Source organism: Anolis sagrei, chromosome 10, assembly GCF_037176765.1.
Source record: "Anolis sagrei isolate rAnoSag1 chromosome 10, rAnoSag1.mat, whole genome shotgun sequence".
Classification (NCBI taxonomy): domain Eukaryota; kingdom Metazoa; phylum Chordata; class Lepidosauria; order Squamata; family Dactyloidae; genus Anolis; species Anolis sagrei.
The window spans coordinates 33500684-33519108 of record NC_090030.1 but is presented as its reverse complement, the minus strand read 5'-3'; the positions used below and the strand labels follow the sequence as shown (position 1 = coordinate 33519108).

Genomic DNA, 18425 nt, shown 5'->3' with positions numbered 1-18425 from the left:
GTGTGTATGTATATATATATACACATACATACACAAGTGTATATATATACACAATAATGTGTGTGTGTGTATATACACACAATATTATGTGTGTGTCTGTATATATATATACACACACACACACACAATAGTATATATATCACAATAATGTGTGTGTATATATACACACAATATTGTGTGCGTATATATATACACACACACAATAGTATATATATACACAATAATGTGTCTGTGTATATATATATATACACAGCAATGTGTCTGTGTATATATATATACACACAATATTGTGTGTGTGTGTGTATATATATATATACACACACAAAAAACAGTATATATATACACAAAATGTGTGTGTGTGTGTATACACACAATATTGTGTGTGTTTGTATATATATATATACACACACACACAATATTGTATATATATATATTGTACAGATATATATAATCAAGGGAGCGGTGTGAGCTTCCGCTGTCAGCCCCAGCTTCTGCCAACCTAGCAGTTCGAAAACATGCAAATGTGAGTAGATCAATAGGTACCGCTCTGGCGGGAAGGTAACAGCGCTCCATGCAGTCATGCTGGCCACATGACCTTGGAGGTGTCTACGGATAATGCCGGCTCTTAGACTTAGAAATGGAGATGAGCACCACACCCCTATATAAATCTCACTTGCCTCGTTTCCAACACACTTCACAACCCCTGAGGATGCCTGCCATAGATGTGGGCGAAACGTCAGGAGAGAATGCTTCTGGGAAATAAACCCATCTTTTGTTTAACTGGCACTTGGTTGGTTGTTCTGTGGAGTTCCCCTATTTTTTTTATTTACTGTCTTGATTCTGGTGTTTTTAAATATGGTTCATTTTTGTGGTTTCCTCCTTTCTGTTGACGTTGTCCACATGCTTCTTGCGGCTTTCAGTGGCTTCTCTGTGACGTTTGCGAACGTCCTAGAAACGTTTGCAATGCGATTGTTTGTGCTTTTCGGAGGTTGGTCCTTTGCATCGTTTCAAGCCATGTCTCACGATCCCGGACCAGTATATTCCAGTTTTCACCAGTTTTTGATGTTAACTTTTGGACTGGAACGACAAGGAAGTGAGCCCTAAATCACCTGGTTCTGGGAACTTGCCTTTGGGAAGGATGACCTCATGCAAAGAAAATGTCCAACCGGCTGGATCGCTCTTTGTTTCTCAAGAATCACTAACTTTTTCTTTCTCTGGAATGAGGATGTCTGGCCTTACCTGTGCACCTGTCGAGCGCCACACCTGTGCACTCACCTGTGCAACCGTTGGCAAACACAGAAGGATTGATAGGCAGAAATCGCCCCAACGGCCCGTGTTCCCGCTTCCAAACTCTCTCCATCGAGCGCACAATGTGCTCTGCTTTTCCAATCCACGCCGAAAGGATTAACTGCTTTTATTTTGGGGCAACTTTATGTCTTTTTCAAGTAATGTTGAGGATATGGTAGTGAGGAGAAAATGCTCCTAATAAACCCTCACTACCTCTGAGGATGCTTGCCAAAGATACAGGCGAAACGTCAGGAGAGAATGCCTCTAGAACATGGCCATATAGCCCGAAAAAACCTACAACAACCCAATAATAATAATAATAATAATAATAATAATAATAATAATAATAAATAGAGAGGACATACTGTAGAGAGCTGGACAGGGGGAGTGGTGACTCTGCTGGTTCTCTTGGACATCTCAGCGGCTTTCGATACCATCGATCATGGTATCCTTCTGGGATGCCTCTCTGGGATGGGTCTTGGAGGCACGGCTCTGTCATGGCTCCGGTCCTTCCTGGAGGGTCGATCCCAGATGGTGAAGCTGGGAGACGCCTGCTCGGACCCCTGGCCTTTGACCTGTGGGGTCCCGCAAGGCTCCATTCTGTCTCCCATGCTTTTTAACATCTACATGAAACCGCTGGGAGAGGTCATCCGGAGTTTTGGAGTTGGGTGCCATCTCTACGCAGATGACACGCAACTCTACTACTCATTTCCACCTAACTCCAAGGAAGCCCCTCGAGTGCTGGACGAGTGCCTGGCCGCTGTGGTTGTCTGGATGAGGACGAACAAGCTGAAGATTAATCCCGACAAGACAGAGGTCCTCCTGGTCGATCGTAAACCGGATCAGGCTATAGGGTGGCAACCTGTGTTGGACGGGGTTACACTCCCCCTGAAGTCACAGGTCCGCAGTTTGGGGGTCCTCCTGGATTCTTCACTTACGCTTTGAGGCTCAGGCGTTGGCAGTGGCCGGGAGGGCCTTTGCACAACTGAGACTCGTGCGCCAGCTGCGACCATACCTCGTGAAGGCGGATCTGGCCAGGGCGGTCCATGCCTTAGTCACCTCCAGATTGGACTACTGTAATGCACTCTACGTGGGGCTGCCCTTGGAAATGGCCTGGAAATTTCAGTTGGTTCAACGGGCGGCAGCCAGGTTGTTAACTGGTGCTCCTTATAAGGAGAGGTCAACCCTCCTGTTCAAGGATCTCCACTAGCTGCCATTCATTTTCCAGACCCAATTCAAGGTGCAGGTGCTTACCTACAAAGCCCTGAATGGTTTGGGACCCGCCTACCTGCGTGACCACATCTCTGTATATGAACCCACACAATCTCTTCTATCATCTGTAGAGACCCTGTTAGACCACACCTGGAATATTGTGTCCAATTCTGGGCACCACAATTCAAGAGAGATATTGACTCTAAGCTGGAATGTGTCCAGAGGAGGGCGACTCAAATGATCAAGGGTCTGGAGAACAAGCCCTATGAGGAGCGGCTTAAGGAGCTGGGCATGTTTCGCCTGAAGAAGAGAAGGCTGAGAGGAGATATGATAGCCATGTATAAAAATGTGAGAGGAAGCCACAGGGAGGAGGAGGGAGCAAGCTTCCTTTCTGCTTCTTTGGAGACTAGGACGCAATGGAACAATGGCTTCAAAGTACAAGAGAGGAGATTCCATCTGAACATGAGGAAGAACTTCCTGACTGTGAGAGTCGTTCAGCAGTGGAACTCTCTGCCCCGGAGTGTGGTGGAGGCTCCTTCTTTGGAAGCTTTTAAGCAGAGGCTGGATGGCCATCTGTCAAGGGTGATTTGAATGCAATATTCCTGCTTCTTGGCAGAATGGGGTTGGACTGGATGGCCCAGGAGGTCTCTTCCAACTCTAGGATTCTATGATTCTATGATGCAGGCAAAACGTCAGGAGAAAATGCCTCTAGAACATGGCCATATAGCCCGGAAAAACCTACAACAACCCAGACTTGCCATTACTTAAAGAAGACCTATTATTATTATTATTATTATTATTATTATTATTATTACTGTTGTTTCTATTGTATTGTCGAAGGCTTTCATGGCTGGAATCACTCAGTTCTTGTGGGGTTTTTCGGGCTATAGGGCTATGTTCTAGAGGCATTTCTCCTGACGTTTCGCCTGCATCTATGGCAAGCATCCTCAGAGGTGAGGTCTGCTGGAAATGGGAAAAAAAGGGGTTTATATATCTGTGGAATGACCAGGGTGGGACAAAGGGCTTTTGTAAGTTGGGCTGGGTGTGAATCTTTCAACTGACCACCTTGATTAGCATACAATGGGCTGACTGTGCCTGGAGCAAACTCTTCTTGAAAGGTAATTAGATGTCCCTGCCTGTTTTTCTCTCTGCTGTTTTTGCTGTTGCAATTTTTGAATTTTTTTAAATACTGGTAGCCAGATTTTGTTCATTTTCATGATTTCTTCCTTTCTCTTGAAATTGTCCACATGTTTGTGGATTTCAATGGCTTCTCTGTGTAGTCTGCCATGGTGGTTGTGAGAGTGGTCCACCATTTCTGTGTTCTCAAATCATATGCTGTGTCCAGGTTGGTTCATCGGGTGCTATGCTATGGCTGACTTCTCTGGTTGAAGGAGTCTGCAGTGCCTTTCATGTACCTTGATGCGTGTTTGGGCAATGCTGCTGCATTTGGGGGTCCCTCTGTAGACTTGTCCACAGCTGCATGGTATACAGTAAGACTCCTGCAGAGGTGAGAGGATCCCTCTTGTCCTTTGCTGAACGTAGTATTTGTTGGATTTTCTTGGTGGGTTTGTAGATTGTTTGTATGTTGTGTTTCCTCATCAGCTTCCCTATGCGGACAGTGGTTCCCTTTTGAGTGACCATCACTCAAAAAAATATGATTTTGTCATTTGGAAGTTGTAGTTGATGGGATTTATAGTTTACCTACAATCAAAGAGCATTCTGAACTCCACCAATGATAGAATTGGGCCAGACTTAGCACACAGAATCCCATGACCAACAGAAAATACTGGAAGGGTTTGGTCGGCATTGACCTTGAGTTTGGGAGTTGTAGTTCACCTACATCCAGAGAACACTGTGGACTCAAACAATGATGGATCTGGACCAAACTTGACACAAAAATTCCATATGCGTAAATATGAACACAGATGGAGTTTGGAGGAAATAGACCTTGACATTTGGGATTTGTAGTTACTGAGATTTATAGTTCACCTACAATTAAAGAGCATTCTGAAACCCACAAACGACAGAAATGGGGCAAACTTCCCACACAGAACTCTTATGGCCAACAGAAAATACTCAAGGCCATCCAGTCCAACTGTCTTCAACAGGGCAAGAAAATGTAATCAGAGCCCTCCTGACAAAGAGCCAGCCAGTCATCAATATATAGATAGATAATCATATCTATCTATATATTGATGACTGGATGGCTCTTTGAAGAATCATCTCACACACAGAGAGAGAGATATAGTGTCATAGATTTGAAAGAGACCCTTAAAGAAGGACTATGATATGTTGCATATTCCAGAGTAGGCAAGCCAGACACTCTCCACATCAACACTGACAAAGAAACAGCCAGAAATACTGTTTACTCACAAGCAGAAAGGAATTACATATATTAGAAACCAACACTTTCTCATTACTTTATTTTCCAGATCACCAGACTGGGCCACAGCAACATGTGGCAGGGGACAGCTAGTAATAATAATAAATAGAGAGGACATGCGGATAATAGAAAGTCCTATTGAAATGAAGGACCTCCAGACTAGGAATGCCACGGGATTTTTGAGTGCTTTAGTGCATGGCTCAAGGTCTGGCCGGAGGCGATTTGGGTTGGATCTATTTATCTCTGTGGGATTTGTTTAATGAGAGGGTCCGTGGAGAAGACTGTGTTTGCATTTTAATTGCCGTGAGCTTGCAAACTTGGCCTATCCTTGCATCCCTTGGTTGCTATTTATGAAGCCTCCAAAGACTTGACTCAGCACTTCCCCAGATCTCTCTCCCAAACCCTTTTGCCTGAAATCCTGCAGACTCTGCAACATTCCTGGGTCCCCTCCATCCACTTCCTTTGCAAGGAAGCCAGCAAGGAAGGAAGGAAGCCCCGTGACGCCTTTCTGTTTGGACAACTTTCCTGTGCCATTGTTTTCCCAATTCGGCCAGAGAGCGCGGAGTGGCGCTTTCTGCATTTTAAATAGGTTTAAGTGGCTTGAACTATTCATCTTTAGTTAGCTCTAGGTTTAATTCTGTTGTAGTGTTTATTGCTTTTGGGTTTTCAATTGAATATGGTTTTTAGCATAATAATAATAATAATAATAATAATAATAATAATAATAATAACAACAACAACAACATTTTATTTATACCCCGCTACCATCTCCCCAAGGGACTCTGGGAGGGAGAGCCAATACTCCAGAGGACAGGAGCAAGATTCAAAACGATCTTGACAGATTAGAGAGATGAAGAGCCAAAACTAACAAAATGAAGTTCAACAGTGACAAATGCAAGATACTCCACTTTGGCAGGAAAAACGAAATGCAAAGATACAAAATGAGGGACAATGCCTGGCTCGAGAGCAGTACGTGTGGAAAAGATCTTGGAGTCCTCGTGGACAACAAGTCAAACATGAGCCAGGAATGTCATGTGGCAGCAAAAAAAGCCAATGGTATTTTGGCCTGCATCAAGAGGAGCCTAGTGTCTAGCTCTAGGGAAGTCATGCTCCCCATGCGCTATTCCTCCTTGGTTAAACCACTTTACCTGGAATATTGTGTCCAATTCTGGGCATCACAATTCAAGAGAGATATTGACAAGCTGGAATGTGTCCAGAGGAGGGCGACTCAAATGATCATGGGTCTGGAGAACAAGTCCTATGAGGAGGGGCTTAAGAAGCTGGGCATGTTTAGCCTGAAGAAGAGAAGGCTGAGAGGAGATATGATAGCCATGTATAAATATGTGAGAGGAAGCCACAGGGAGGAGGAGGGAGCAAGCTTGTTTTCTGCTTCCATGGAGACTAGGACGCAAGGGAACAGTGGCTTCAAACTACAAGAAAGGAGATTCCATCTTAAAATGAGAAAGAACTTCCTGACTGTGAGAGCCGTTCAGCAGTGGAACTCTCTGCCCCGGAGTGTGGTGGAGGCTCCTTCTTTGGAAGCTTTGAAACAGGCTGGATGGCCATCTGTCAGGGGTGATGTGAATGCAATATTCTTGCTTCTTGGCAAAATGGGGTTGGACTGGATGGCCCAGGAGGTCTCTTCCAACTCTTTGATCATTTTAGTCGCCCTCCTCTGGACACATTCCAGCTTGTCAATATCTCTCTTGAATTGTGGTGCCCAGAATTGGACACAATATTCCAGGTAAAGTGGTCTAACCAAAGCAGAATAGAGCATGGGGAGCATGACTTCCCTAGATCTAGACACTAGGCTCCTCTCGATGCAGGCCAAAATCCCATTGGCTTTTTTTGTTGCCACATCACATTCCTGACTCATGTTTAACTTTTTGTACACGAAGACTCCAAGATCTTTTTCCCACGTACCTCTCTCGAGCCAGGCCTCATCGTCTCCCATTCTGTATCTTTGCATTTCGTTTTTCCTGCCTAAGTGGAGTATCTTGCATTTGTCCCTGTTGAACTTCATTTTGTTAGTTTTGGCCCATCATCTCTCTAATCTGTCAAGATCGTTTTGAACACTGCTCCTGTCCTTAAGTTTGAATGTATGTTAGTTCACTATTATGGGAGTCTTAGGCCAGTGATTATTGTCTATTTTTGCACATTTCTGTTTTGGTTTTTAATGTTGATACGGTCAATGGACTAATCAATAAACTTTGCTTGCTTGCTAGACACGCATCTCTCCATTTTCTGTTTTGCAGAATCTCCTAAAGTGTGAAGAAACTGCCAAGGGGTCCGGAAACAGACGATGCTTTGTTTGACTTGGAGCAAGAAAAGCGCCCGTACTTCCTGATGCCTTGGGACACCTCCTCCTGACCCCAAAAGCCAAAGTGAGTCTCTCCATATGACTATATTGACTCGAGTCTAATGCGCCAGCAAACTTAATGCGCACCTCAATTTCCAAAATATGGCCATTACAGTTGCTGCCAGCTTAGAATGCCTTCTTGAAAAACTAAAGTGTTATAATACCAAAGCTTTCAGCCATAGAAAATAAAACCTTGGAGTGCCTTTATGATGTGGAATGAATAATGATACTATAATAAAAGTAATATTTATTTGTCGTGTAAGGGCAACCAGTCGATTGTATCACATTTCTAACAGAACAAATCAAACAGACAAAATACAAAATTTGCAAGCTTGGTAGTTCATTAAATGTCCTTTGACCAGTATCTGGCCACTTGGAGTGCTTCCGGTGTTGCTGCTCCCTTGTGCATGTGGCAGGGCTCAGGGTGCATTGCAGCAGGTGGTCAGTGGTTTGCTCTTCTCCGCACTCACATGTCGTGGATTCCACTTCGTGGTCCCATTTCTTGACGTTGGCTCTGCATCTCGTGATGCCAGTGCACAGTCTGTTCAGTGCCTTCCAAGTCGCCCAGTTTTCTGTGTGCCCAGGGGGGAGTCTCTCATTTGGTATCAGGTTCTGGGTTTGAGCCTGCCACTTTTGGACTCTCTCTTGCTGAGGTGTTCCAGCGAGTGTCTCTGTAGATCTTAAATCTAGAAAACTATTTCTAGATTTAAGTCGTTGATGTGCTGGCTGATACCCAAACAGGGGATGAGCTGGAGATGTCTCTGCCTTGGTCCTTTCACTATTGGCTGCTACTTCCCGGCGGATGTCAGGTGGTGCAATACCGGCTAAGCAGTGTAATTTCTCCAGTGGTGTAGGGCGCAGACGTCCCATGATAATGCAGCATGTCTCATTAAGAGCCACATCCACTGTTTGAGCGTGGTGAGATGTGTTCCACACTGGGCATGTGTACTCAGCAGCAGAGTAGCAAAGCGCAAGGGCAGATGTCTTCACTGTGTCTGGTTGTGATCCCCAGGTTGTGCCAGTCAGCTTTCGTATGATATTGTTTCTAGCGCCCACTTTTTGCTTGATGTTCAGGCAGTGCTTCTTGTAGATCAGAGCACGGTCCAGAGTGACTCCCAGGTATTTGGGTGCAATGCTGCAATGCTCCAGTGGGATTCCTTCCCAGGTAATAATCCTCAGAGTTTGGGATGCTTGTCTGTTCTTGAGGTGAAAGGCACATGTCTGTGTTTTGGATGGGTTAGGGATCAGCTGCTTTTCCCTGTAATAGGCAGTAAGAGCACCTAGAGCTTCGGAGAGCTTCTGTTCTACCATCTCAAAGCTCCCTGCTTGAGCGGTGATGGCACGATCATCAGCATAGATGAAACTCTCCGTCCCTTCTGGCAGTGGCTGGTCATTTGTGTAGATGTTGAACATGGATGGAGCAGGCACGCTCCCCTGAGGCAGGCCGTTCTTCTGTTTCCGCCATCTGCTTCTCTGGCCCTGGAACTCAACAAAGAAGCTCCTGTTTTGTAGCAGGTTTCCTATGAGGTGGGTGAGGGGGTCGTCCTTTGTGATACTATACATTTTTCTCAGGAGGAGGCAGCGGTTCACAGGTCTATGAAGGTCTATGCTGACAGGTCTATGAAGACAGCTCCTGTGATCTGCTGCCTTTCAGAGCCATCTATAATATTATTATTCATTCCACATCATAAATGCATTAATAATAATAATAATAATAATAATAATTATTATTATTATTATTTGAAATACCACAAGATGAGTCCACAGCAAACAGGGTTAAACCCCTGTGCCAGCAGGACTGAAGACCGACAGGTCACAGGTTCGAATCCGGGGAGAGGCGGGTGAGCTCCCTCTATCAGCTCCAGCTCCTCATGCGGGGACATGAGAGAAGCCTCCCACAAAGATGATAAAAAAACATCGAAAATCATCCGGGCATCCCCAGGGCAACGTCCTTGCAGATGGCCAATTCTCTCACACCAGAAGCGACTTGCAGTTTGTTATTATTATTATTATTATTATTATTATTTCAGGTATTATTATTAATTATTGTTGTTGTTGTTGTTGTTATTATTATTATTTGAAAGATGAGTCCACAGCAGACACTCTGCTGGCTGTTGAATTGGATCACACGTCAGACGCTTCCCAAGTGTCTAGGATTGTGTGATGTATCGGCAAATAATGTGTGCAGATCCCAGCAAGGTGGCCTTTTGCAGCTGGCAGGTGGTAATTTTGTCAGTGCTGATTGTGTTTAAGTGCAGGCCAAGGTCTTTAGGCACTGCACCTAGTGTGCCCATCACCACTGGGACCACCTTGACTGGCTTGTGCCAGAGTCTTTGCAATTCAGTCTTTAAATCCTCATATTGTGCCAGCTTTTACAGTTGTTTCTGTCGCCTGGGATTACAACATGGGCAATCCATTGAGGTCGGGAGCCTTGTGCTCCAAAACTCCATCTGTCTGAATTTGGAAGTCCAAGAGTAGCTTGACGGTATTCATTTTCTGTAACTTTTCCCGGCTTGTGATCCCACCAGTTCTTTGTCACAGGCAGATGGTGTTTGTGGCACAAGTTCCAGTGGATCGTCTGAGCAACAATGTTGTGCCTCTGCTTGTAGTCTGTCTGCGCAATCTTCTTGCAGCAGCTGAGGATGTGATCTATTTAATGTATTGTCGAAGGCTTTCGTGGCTGGAATCACTGGGTTATTGTAGGTTTTTCCTATATGGCCATGTTCTGGAGGCATTCTCTCCTGACGTTTTGCCTGCATCTATGGCAAGCATCCTCAGAGGTAGTGAGGTCTGTTGGAAGTGGGCTTATATATCTGTGGAAGGACCAGGGTGGGACAAAGGACTCTTGCCTGCTGGAGCTAGGTGTGAATGTTTCAACTGATCACCTTGATTGGCATATAATGGCTTGACAGTGCCTCGAGCAAACTTTTGTTGAGAGGTGATTAGATGACCTTGTTTGTTTCCTCTCTGTTGTTGTGCTGTTGTAATTTTAGAGTTTTTTAATACTGGTAGCCAGATTTTGTTCATTTTCATGGTTTCCTCCTTTCTGTTGAAATTGTCCACATGCTTCTTGTGGATTTCAGTGTCTTCTCTGTGTTGTCTGACCTGTTTCAACTGACCACCTTGATTGGCATTTAATGGCTTGGAAGTGCCTGGGGGGAATCTTTTGTTGAGAGTAATTTGATCACCATCAGGCACATCAAATCACTCTCAACAAAGCTTCCAAGCCATTAAATGCCAATCAAGGTGGTCAGTCGAAACATTCACACCTAGCTCCAGCAGACAAGAGTCCTTTGTCCCACCCTGGTCATTCCACAGATATATAAGCCCATTTTTCTATTTCCAACAGACCTCACTACCTCTGAGGATGCTTGCCATAGATGCAGGTGAAACGTCAGGAGAAAATGCCTTCAGAACATGGCCATATAGCCCGAAAAAACCGACAACAGTGTTTCTCAACCTTCCTAATGCTGTGACCCTTTAATACAGTTCCTCATGTTGTGATGACCCCCAACCATAGCATTATTTTTGTTGCTATTTCATAACTGTCATTTTGCTCCTGAATTGTCATGTAAATATCTGATGTGCAGGATGTATTTTCATTCACTGGACCAAATTTGACACAAATACCCGATACACCCAACTTTGAATACTGGTGGGATTGGAGGGGGGCGGGGGAGTTGATTTTGTCATTTGGGAGTTGTAGTTGCTGGGATTTATAGTTCACCTACAATCACAGAGCATTCTGAACACCACCAATGATGGAATTGAACCAAACTTGGCACACAGAACTCCCATGACCAACAGAAAATACTGGAAGGGATTGGTGGGCATTGACCTTGAGATTGGAAGTCATAGTTCACCTACATAGATCTGGACCAAACTTGGCACGAACACTCCATATACCCAAATATGAACACAGATGGAGTTTGGAGGAAATAGACCTTGACATTTGGGAGTTGTAGTTACTGGGATTTATAGTTCACCTACAATCACAGAGCATTCTGAACACCACCAATGATGGAATTGAACCAAACTTGGCACACAGAACTCCCACAACCAACAGAAAATACTGGAAGGGATTGGTGGGCATTGACCTTGAGATTGGAAGTCATAGTTCACCTACATAGATCTGGACCAAACTTGGCACGAACACTCCATATACCCAAATATGAACACAGATGGAGTTTGGAGGAAATAGACCTTGACATTTGGGAGTTGTAGTTACTGGGATTTATAGTTCACCTACAATCACAGAGCATTCTGAACACCACCAATGATGGAATTGAACCAAACTTGGCACACAGAACTCCCACAACCAACAGAAAATACTGGAAGGGATTGGTGGGCATTGACCTTGAGATTGGAAGTCATAGTTCACCTACATAGATCTGGACCAAACTTGGCACGAACACTCCATATACCCAAATATGAACACAGATGGAGTTTGGAGGAAATAGACCTTGACATTTGGGAGTTGTAGTTACTGGGATTTATAGTTCACCTACAATCACAGAGCATTCTGAACACCACCAATGATGGAATTGAACCAAACTTGGCACACAGAACTCCCACAACCAACAGAAAATACTGGAAGGGATTGGTGGGCATTGACCTTGAGATTGGAAGTCATAGTTCACCTACATAGATCTGGACCAAACTTGGCACGAACACTCCATATACCCAAATATGAACACAGATGGAGTTTGGAGGAAATAGACCTTGACATTTGGGAGTTGTAGTTACTGGGATTTATAGTTCACCTACAATCACAGAGCATTCTGAACCCCATCAAGGATAGAATTGGGCCAAGTTTCCCACACAGAATCCCCATGACCAACAGAAAATACTGTGTTTTCTGATGGTCTTTGGCGACCCCTCTGACACCCCCTTGAGATCCCCACACGGGTCCCGACCCTCAGGTTGAGAAACACTGACCTACAACAACCCGATGTGATCTATCGTTTCATCTGTTTGTTGTTGTTGTTGTTGTTATGGTGTCTCCTTCTGTGCGGCTGCTGGGAGCTGCACTTTAAGGACCCGGGAGCAGCGCTGAAAGCTTTGCCAGGTCCTTCACCCAGTTCTCCTTCCTCCGCAGGTGCCCCGTTCCTTCTCCGTGGCAGAGATGAGAACCTCAGAAGAGCCACCGTCAGCCACGACCGTCTTGCAGCGCTTGCTTCAGGAGCAGCTCCGCTATGGCAATCCCAGCGACAGCCGCACCCTGCTGGCTCTGCATCAGCAAGCCACAGCGGGCAGCTCGGGGGCACCTTTTGTGGCAGGTGGCGCAGGACCCCAGTCGGGCCCCGTGGAAAGTCTGGGCCCCTCGGAGCACACAACCGGGTCCCACGTGGCACGCCAGGAACCACAGGGGCAGGAGATCCCAATGGACGGCGTGGGCGCCATGGAGAAGCAGCTCTCCCCGCGTGGCGGAGGCCCAAACAGCGAGGACCTCCCCACCTACGAAGAGGCCAAGGTCCAGTCGCAGTACTTCCGTGGCCAGCCCCACGCCAGTGTTGGGGCCGCTTTCTATGTCACGGGGGTCTCCAACCCGAAAGTGAGGACTGAAGGGCGACCCACAGTGCAGAGGGTCAGCCCTGGGAAGGTCCACCAGGACGAGGGTCTCAGGGACCTCAAGCAGGGCCACGTCCGGTCCTTAAGCGAGAGGCTGATGCAGCTCTCTTTGGCCACCAACGGGGTCAAGGCACACGCGCCGGTCACCAGTGCCCCGCTCTCTCCACTCACCCATCACCAGCATCACCACCAGCAACAGCAGGGCAGCGACTTCTACAAGAACCCCGGCCCCCCAAAAGGGATGGAGCACCGGGGGCCGCCCCCAGAGTACCCCTTCAAGAACCTTTCCAGCCCACCCTTGGGGTGCAAGCCACAGGAGCCCGGCCATTACTATACTGACCATCGGATGTCCCTGCAAAGCCGGGCCGAGGGACCCATGGTGAGGTACCAGCACCCTCCGGAATATGGGTCATTCAGGTAAGGCACGCTCCATCTCTGGAGGTCTTCTATAACGACCAAAAATATGTGCGTGTGTTCACCAAAAATATAATGCTGTCAAAAGGAAGAGGGAGTATGGTTGCTGAAACAGTTGTATAGATTTGAATTTCTCTTTAAATTAGTTGTTCTAATATATCCCACTGATTATCTAACAGTATCAGGGGAGTGTAGTACAGAGAAGGGGAGAGACATTTAGTATTCTAAAAGGTAGGAACTGGGAAACACTAGATCTGAGAGACTTAAAATGATTATTCAAATGAATTCCGCTGCCACCATTCCAATAATAATCAGGCTGAGGTAATATTGTGAGTTTGTTCTGTAAGACACACTGGGCCGCTATAGTTTCTTAGTGGCTGCTGTGAAACTGACTTTAAGAATACTTTGACCATGAAGGTACACACACTGAGGCTGGTATAAGTTAATAGAAGAATGAAAATGTTTATTGAACAGGCTTGAATTAATTCAGGTACAAATGCTTAATGGTTTCAGAAGGTTTCTGGCATGAAAAAGCTTGTGGTTGCATTAGAGTAAAATAATAATAATAATAATAATAATAATAATAATAAACCTTTATTTATACCCCGCTAACATCTCCCAAAGGACTTGGTGTGGCTTACAAGAGGCTGAGGCCCAACACATCAATAAAACAACAGCATAACAAAATACAACAATAAATAAACTCATAAACTCATAAAACAAAACAATAAACATTAAAAGACTAGAGGTAACATTAGACAATAACACAATGACGCATTTAAAATTAAGGCCGGGCCAAATGTAATGATTAAATTTTTTTTAAATGCTGGACATGACAGGTGAAATGGATAGGTTTTGGGAGATAGGTGCGGTGTGCAGATAAACTTAAATCTCTAGTAAAGTGCATTTGATGCTTGGAGTTTCCTATTCTGGGAAGGCACACTGGAACAAGCACGTTTTCAAGCTCCTCTTAAAGACTGCCAAAGTTGGGGCATGCCTAATGTCCTTGGGGAGTGAGTTCCAGAGTCAAGGGGCCACCACCGAGAAGGCCCTATCGTCCCCACCAATCGTGCTTGCGATGGAGGTGGGATCATAAGTAGGGCCTCTCCAGATGAACGAAGAGATCCTGTGGGTTCGTACACAGAGATGCGGTCATGCAGGTAGGTGGGTCCCAAACCGTTTAGGGCTTTGTAGGTAAGCACCTGCACCTTGAATTGGGACCGGAAGATTAATGGCAGCCAATGGAACTCCTTAAACAGGAGGGTTGACCTCTCCCTGTAACTTAGTATTTTAAAAGGTAGGAACTGGGAAACACTAGATGTGAGAGATTTAAAATGTTTCTCCAAATGAATTCCGCTGCCACCATTCCAATAATAATCAGGCTGAGGTAATATTGTGAGTTTGTTCTGTAAGACACACTGGGCCACTACATTTTCTTAGTGGCTGCTGTGAAACTGACTTTAAGAATACTTTGACCATGAAGGTACACACACTGAGGCTGGTATAAGGAAAGAAAGAAAGAGGGGGGAAGGAAGGAAGGAGAAAAAAGAAAGGGAAGGAAGGAAGGAAGGAAGGAAGGAAGGAAGGAAGGAAGGAAGGAGAGAGCGGAAAAGGGAAGGAAGGAAGGGGGAAGGAAGGAAGGAGAGAGGGAAAAAAGGGAAGGAAGGAAGGAAGGAGAGAGGAGGGAGGAAGGAGAGAAAGAAAGAAGAGGAAGGAAGGAAGGAAGGAAGGAAGGAAGGAAGGAAGGAGAGAAAGGAAGGAACGAAAGAAAGAAAGGGGGGAGGAAGGAAGGAGAGAGGGAAAGAAAGGGAAGGAAGGAGAGGAAGGGAAGGAAGGAAGGATGGAAGGAAGGAAGGAAGGAGAGAAAGAAAGGGAAGGAAGGAAGGAAGGAGAGGGAAGAAAGGAAGGAAGGAAGGAAGGAAAGAAAGAAAGAAAGAAAGAAAGAAAGAAAGAAAGAAAGAGGGGGAAGGAAGGAGAGAAAGAAAGGGAAGGAAGGAAAGAAAGAAAGAAAAAGAAAGAAAGAAAGAAAGAAAGAGGAGGGGAAGGAAGGAAGGAAGAAAGGAGAGAGGGAAAGAAAGGAAAGGAAGGAAGGAAAGAGGGGGGAGGAAGGAAGGAAGAAAGGAAGGAGAGGAAGAAAGAAGGGGAAGGAAGGAGGGAAGGAAGGAAGGAGAGGAGATAACACATGGCACACACAACCTATGGATGGATGGATGGATGGATGGATGGATGGATGGAAGGAAGGAAGGAAGGAAGGAAGGAAGGAAGGAAGGAAGGAGAGGAGATAACACATGGCACACACAACACACGGAAGGAAAGAAGGAAGGAAGGAAAGAAAGAAAGAAAGAAAGGGAAGTAGAGAAGGTTGGCCACAGCAACTGGTAGTGGGTACAGCTAGTAAAAACTGAAAAACGGGAGAGAAGGAAAGAAAAAAAGGGAAGGAAGGAGAGAAAGAGGAAGGGAAGGTTGGCCACAGCAAGGTATGCCAGGTACAGCTAGTAAAGGTATAATATTGAAAAGCCAACGTAGCCAAAGTAAGAAGCCATTTCTGTCCCATAATGTTTGTGCTAGATATTCTATGCATGCTCCTCTCTAGATGCTTGAGAGCAGAAGAAGGTTTTTAGTTGTTGTTGTTTTAAAGAGATAGCCCTTGGGTGATGCTGATGACGATACTGTTCCTTCTTCCTTGTCCCCTGCAGGCAGAACCAGGACTTCCCCTTGCTGCCTCCTCCGGGCCGCCCCCCGCACCATCACAGCCCAACCTCCTCGTTGACCTCCTTGGGCTCCCTGTCGCTGCTCCAGTCGCTGCCCCCCTCGTCCCGCCTCTCCCCCTCGCAGCAGCCCCCCACCCCCAGCCACGGGGACCCCTTTGCCTTTCCCTCACCACCCCCCGGTGCCCAGCCCCTCTTCCTTGCAGGCCAGCTCCACCAAGGAGACCTCTTCCGCCTCTGCCACCAGCAGCAGCAACAACACCACCACCAACAGCAACACCACCAGCAGCAGCACCACCAGCCGGGGGACTCGTACTCGGGGCTCCCGCGGCCCCCACCAGCGCCCTCCCCATACCAGCCGGTGCCGGTGGACCCCTTCGCCATCGTCTCTCGGGCGCAGCAGATGGTGGAGATCCTCTCCGAGGAGAACCGCTCCCTGCGCCAGGAGCTGGACGGCTGCTACGAAAAAGTGGCCCGGCTGCAGAAGGTAGGCGCTTGTGTATACACATTTATATTGCGATTGTTGCACTAGAGCCCTGAAACACCTTTGCTTCATAAACCGCACTCTGTCCAGATAATCTAGTAAGTAGGGTTGGTTGATCCAAGTCGTAAGTTTCGTAACTCGTAATGAAATCATAAATAAATTTCCTTTTGAAGCGATATCGACGCGTTTTGGCAACCCGGAAGTGTTTTTGCCATATCGAAGCCGCGTCCGCCATCTTCCTTACGACTTCCGCCAGTGAATCGTAAATTCTGAACTCCACCAATGATGGAATGGAACCAAATATGGCACACAGAACTCCCATGACGAACAGAAAATATATATCAGTGATTGGTTGGGGTGGGGGGGTGGGGGCGCCAAAATACTGTTTGCTTACCGTCGAAAATTACCTAGGGCCGCTTCTGATTATAAGTGAACTATAAATCCCAGCAAGTACAACTCCTAAATTACAAAATCAACCCTCCTCCCCCCAACCCCACTAGCATTCACATTTGGGTATATTAGATATTTGTGCTCAATTTAGTCCAGTGAATGAAAATACATCCTGCATATCAGATATTTACATTACGAATTATAACAGTAGTAAAATGACAGGCAGTTCGGGGGGGGGGGGGGGGTGCTTTTGTATTGATAGAATCCTAGAGCTGGAAGACATCTCCTGGGCCATCCAGTCCAACCCCATTCTGCCAAGAAGCAGGAATATTGCATTCAAATCACCCCTGACAGATGGCCATCCAGCCTCTGTTTCAAAGCTTCCAAAGAAGGAGCCTCCACCACACTCCGGGGCAGAGAGTTCCACTGCTGAACGGCTCTCACAGTCAGGAAGTTCTTCCTCATGTTCAGATGGAATCTCCTCTCTTGTAGTTTGAAGCCATTGCTCCGCATCCTAGTCTCCAAGGAAGCAGAAAACAAGCTTGCTCCCTCCTCCCTGTGGCTTCCTCTCACATATTTATACATTTATTTATTATTTATTTACAGCTTTTCTATTCCACCCTTTTTCTCACCCCGCAGGGACTCAGGGCGGATTACAGTGTACACATATATGGCAAACATTCAATGCCAGTTTTGACATACAAACATATACAGACATACACAGAGGCTATTTAACTTTTCTGGCCACCAGGGGAGCTGTCGCTTTCCTTGTCCATCTGCGACACTGATGAAGCACTTCCGCATTCCCCGCATGCTTCCCCGCTGGAGTCTTCTTTATGGCCTCATAAATCAGTTAATTTAGCCTCCTCACACTTTAAGGTGGTACCTAATTTTCCTACTTGACAGATGCCACTGTCTTTCAGGTTGCAAAGGTCGACAACAGGCTACACATAATTGGTTGGAAACCCTCTCCAACCCGGGCTGGTTTCGAACTCATGACCTTTTGGTCAGAGTGATCTTAATGCAGCTGACACTCAGCCAGCTGTGCCACAGTCCCGGTGCCCACAATCCCAGTGCTTAGCCGGTATTTGATATTAGATTCTGGGTTTGAGCCTGCCACTTTTGGACTCTCACTTGCTGGGGCGTTCCAGCAGGTGTCACAGTCCTGGTGCCATTATATCTCCTCTCATGGCTATCATATCTCCTCTCAGCCTTCTCTTCTTCAGGCTAAACATGCCCAGCTCCTGAAGCCGCTCCTCATAGGGCTTGTTCTCCAGACCCTTGATCATTTTAGTCGCCCTCCTCTGGACACATTCCAGCTTGTCAATCTCTCTCTTGAATTGTGGTGCCCAGAATTGGACACAATATTCCAGGTAAAGTGGTCTAACCAAAGCGGAATAGAGCATGGGGAGCATGACTTCCCTAGATCTAGACACTATGCTCCTATTGATGCAGGCCAAAATCCCATTGGCTTTTTTTTTTTTTTTGCTTTGCTTTGCTTCCTTGTGTTGAACATGAAACTCACTTTGGGAGGCTTCCAAGCTTTACAAAATGCAAACAGAAAAATTTTGGGAAAGGTTTTGGCACAGCACACACTCACATATCGGATATTTTCTT

The 18425-nt window shown here is 46.1% G+C and overlaps 1 protein-coding gene across 1 annotated transcript in view; it reads left to right on the top strand.

The window, feature by feature from the left end:
* Positions 1 to 18425, top strand: part of AMOT (angiomotin) — a 75895-nt gene that overhangs the window by 10094 nt on the left and 47376 nt on the right. The window contains exons 2-4 of the mRNA XM_067471686.1: positions 7138 to 7266; positions 12340 to 13229; positions 15923 to 16421. Coding sequence (XP_067327787.1) covers positions 12367 to 13229; positions 15923 to 16421 — 1362 coding nt within the window. The 5' untranslated portion in view covers positions 7138 to 7266; positions 12340 to 12366. The remainder of the gene's footprint in view (positions 1 to 7137; positions 7267 to 12339; positions 13230 to 15922; positions 16422 to 18425) is intronic.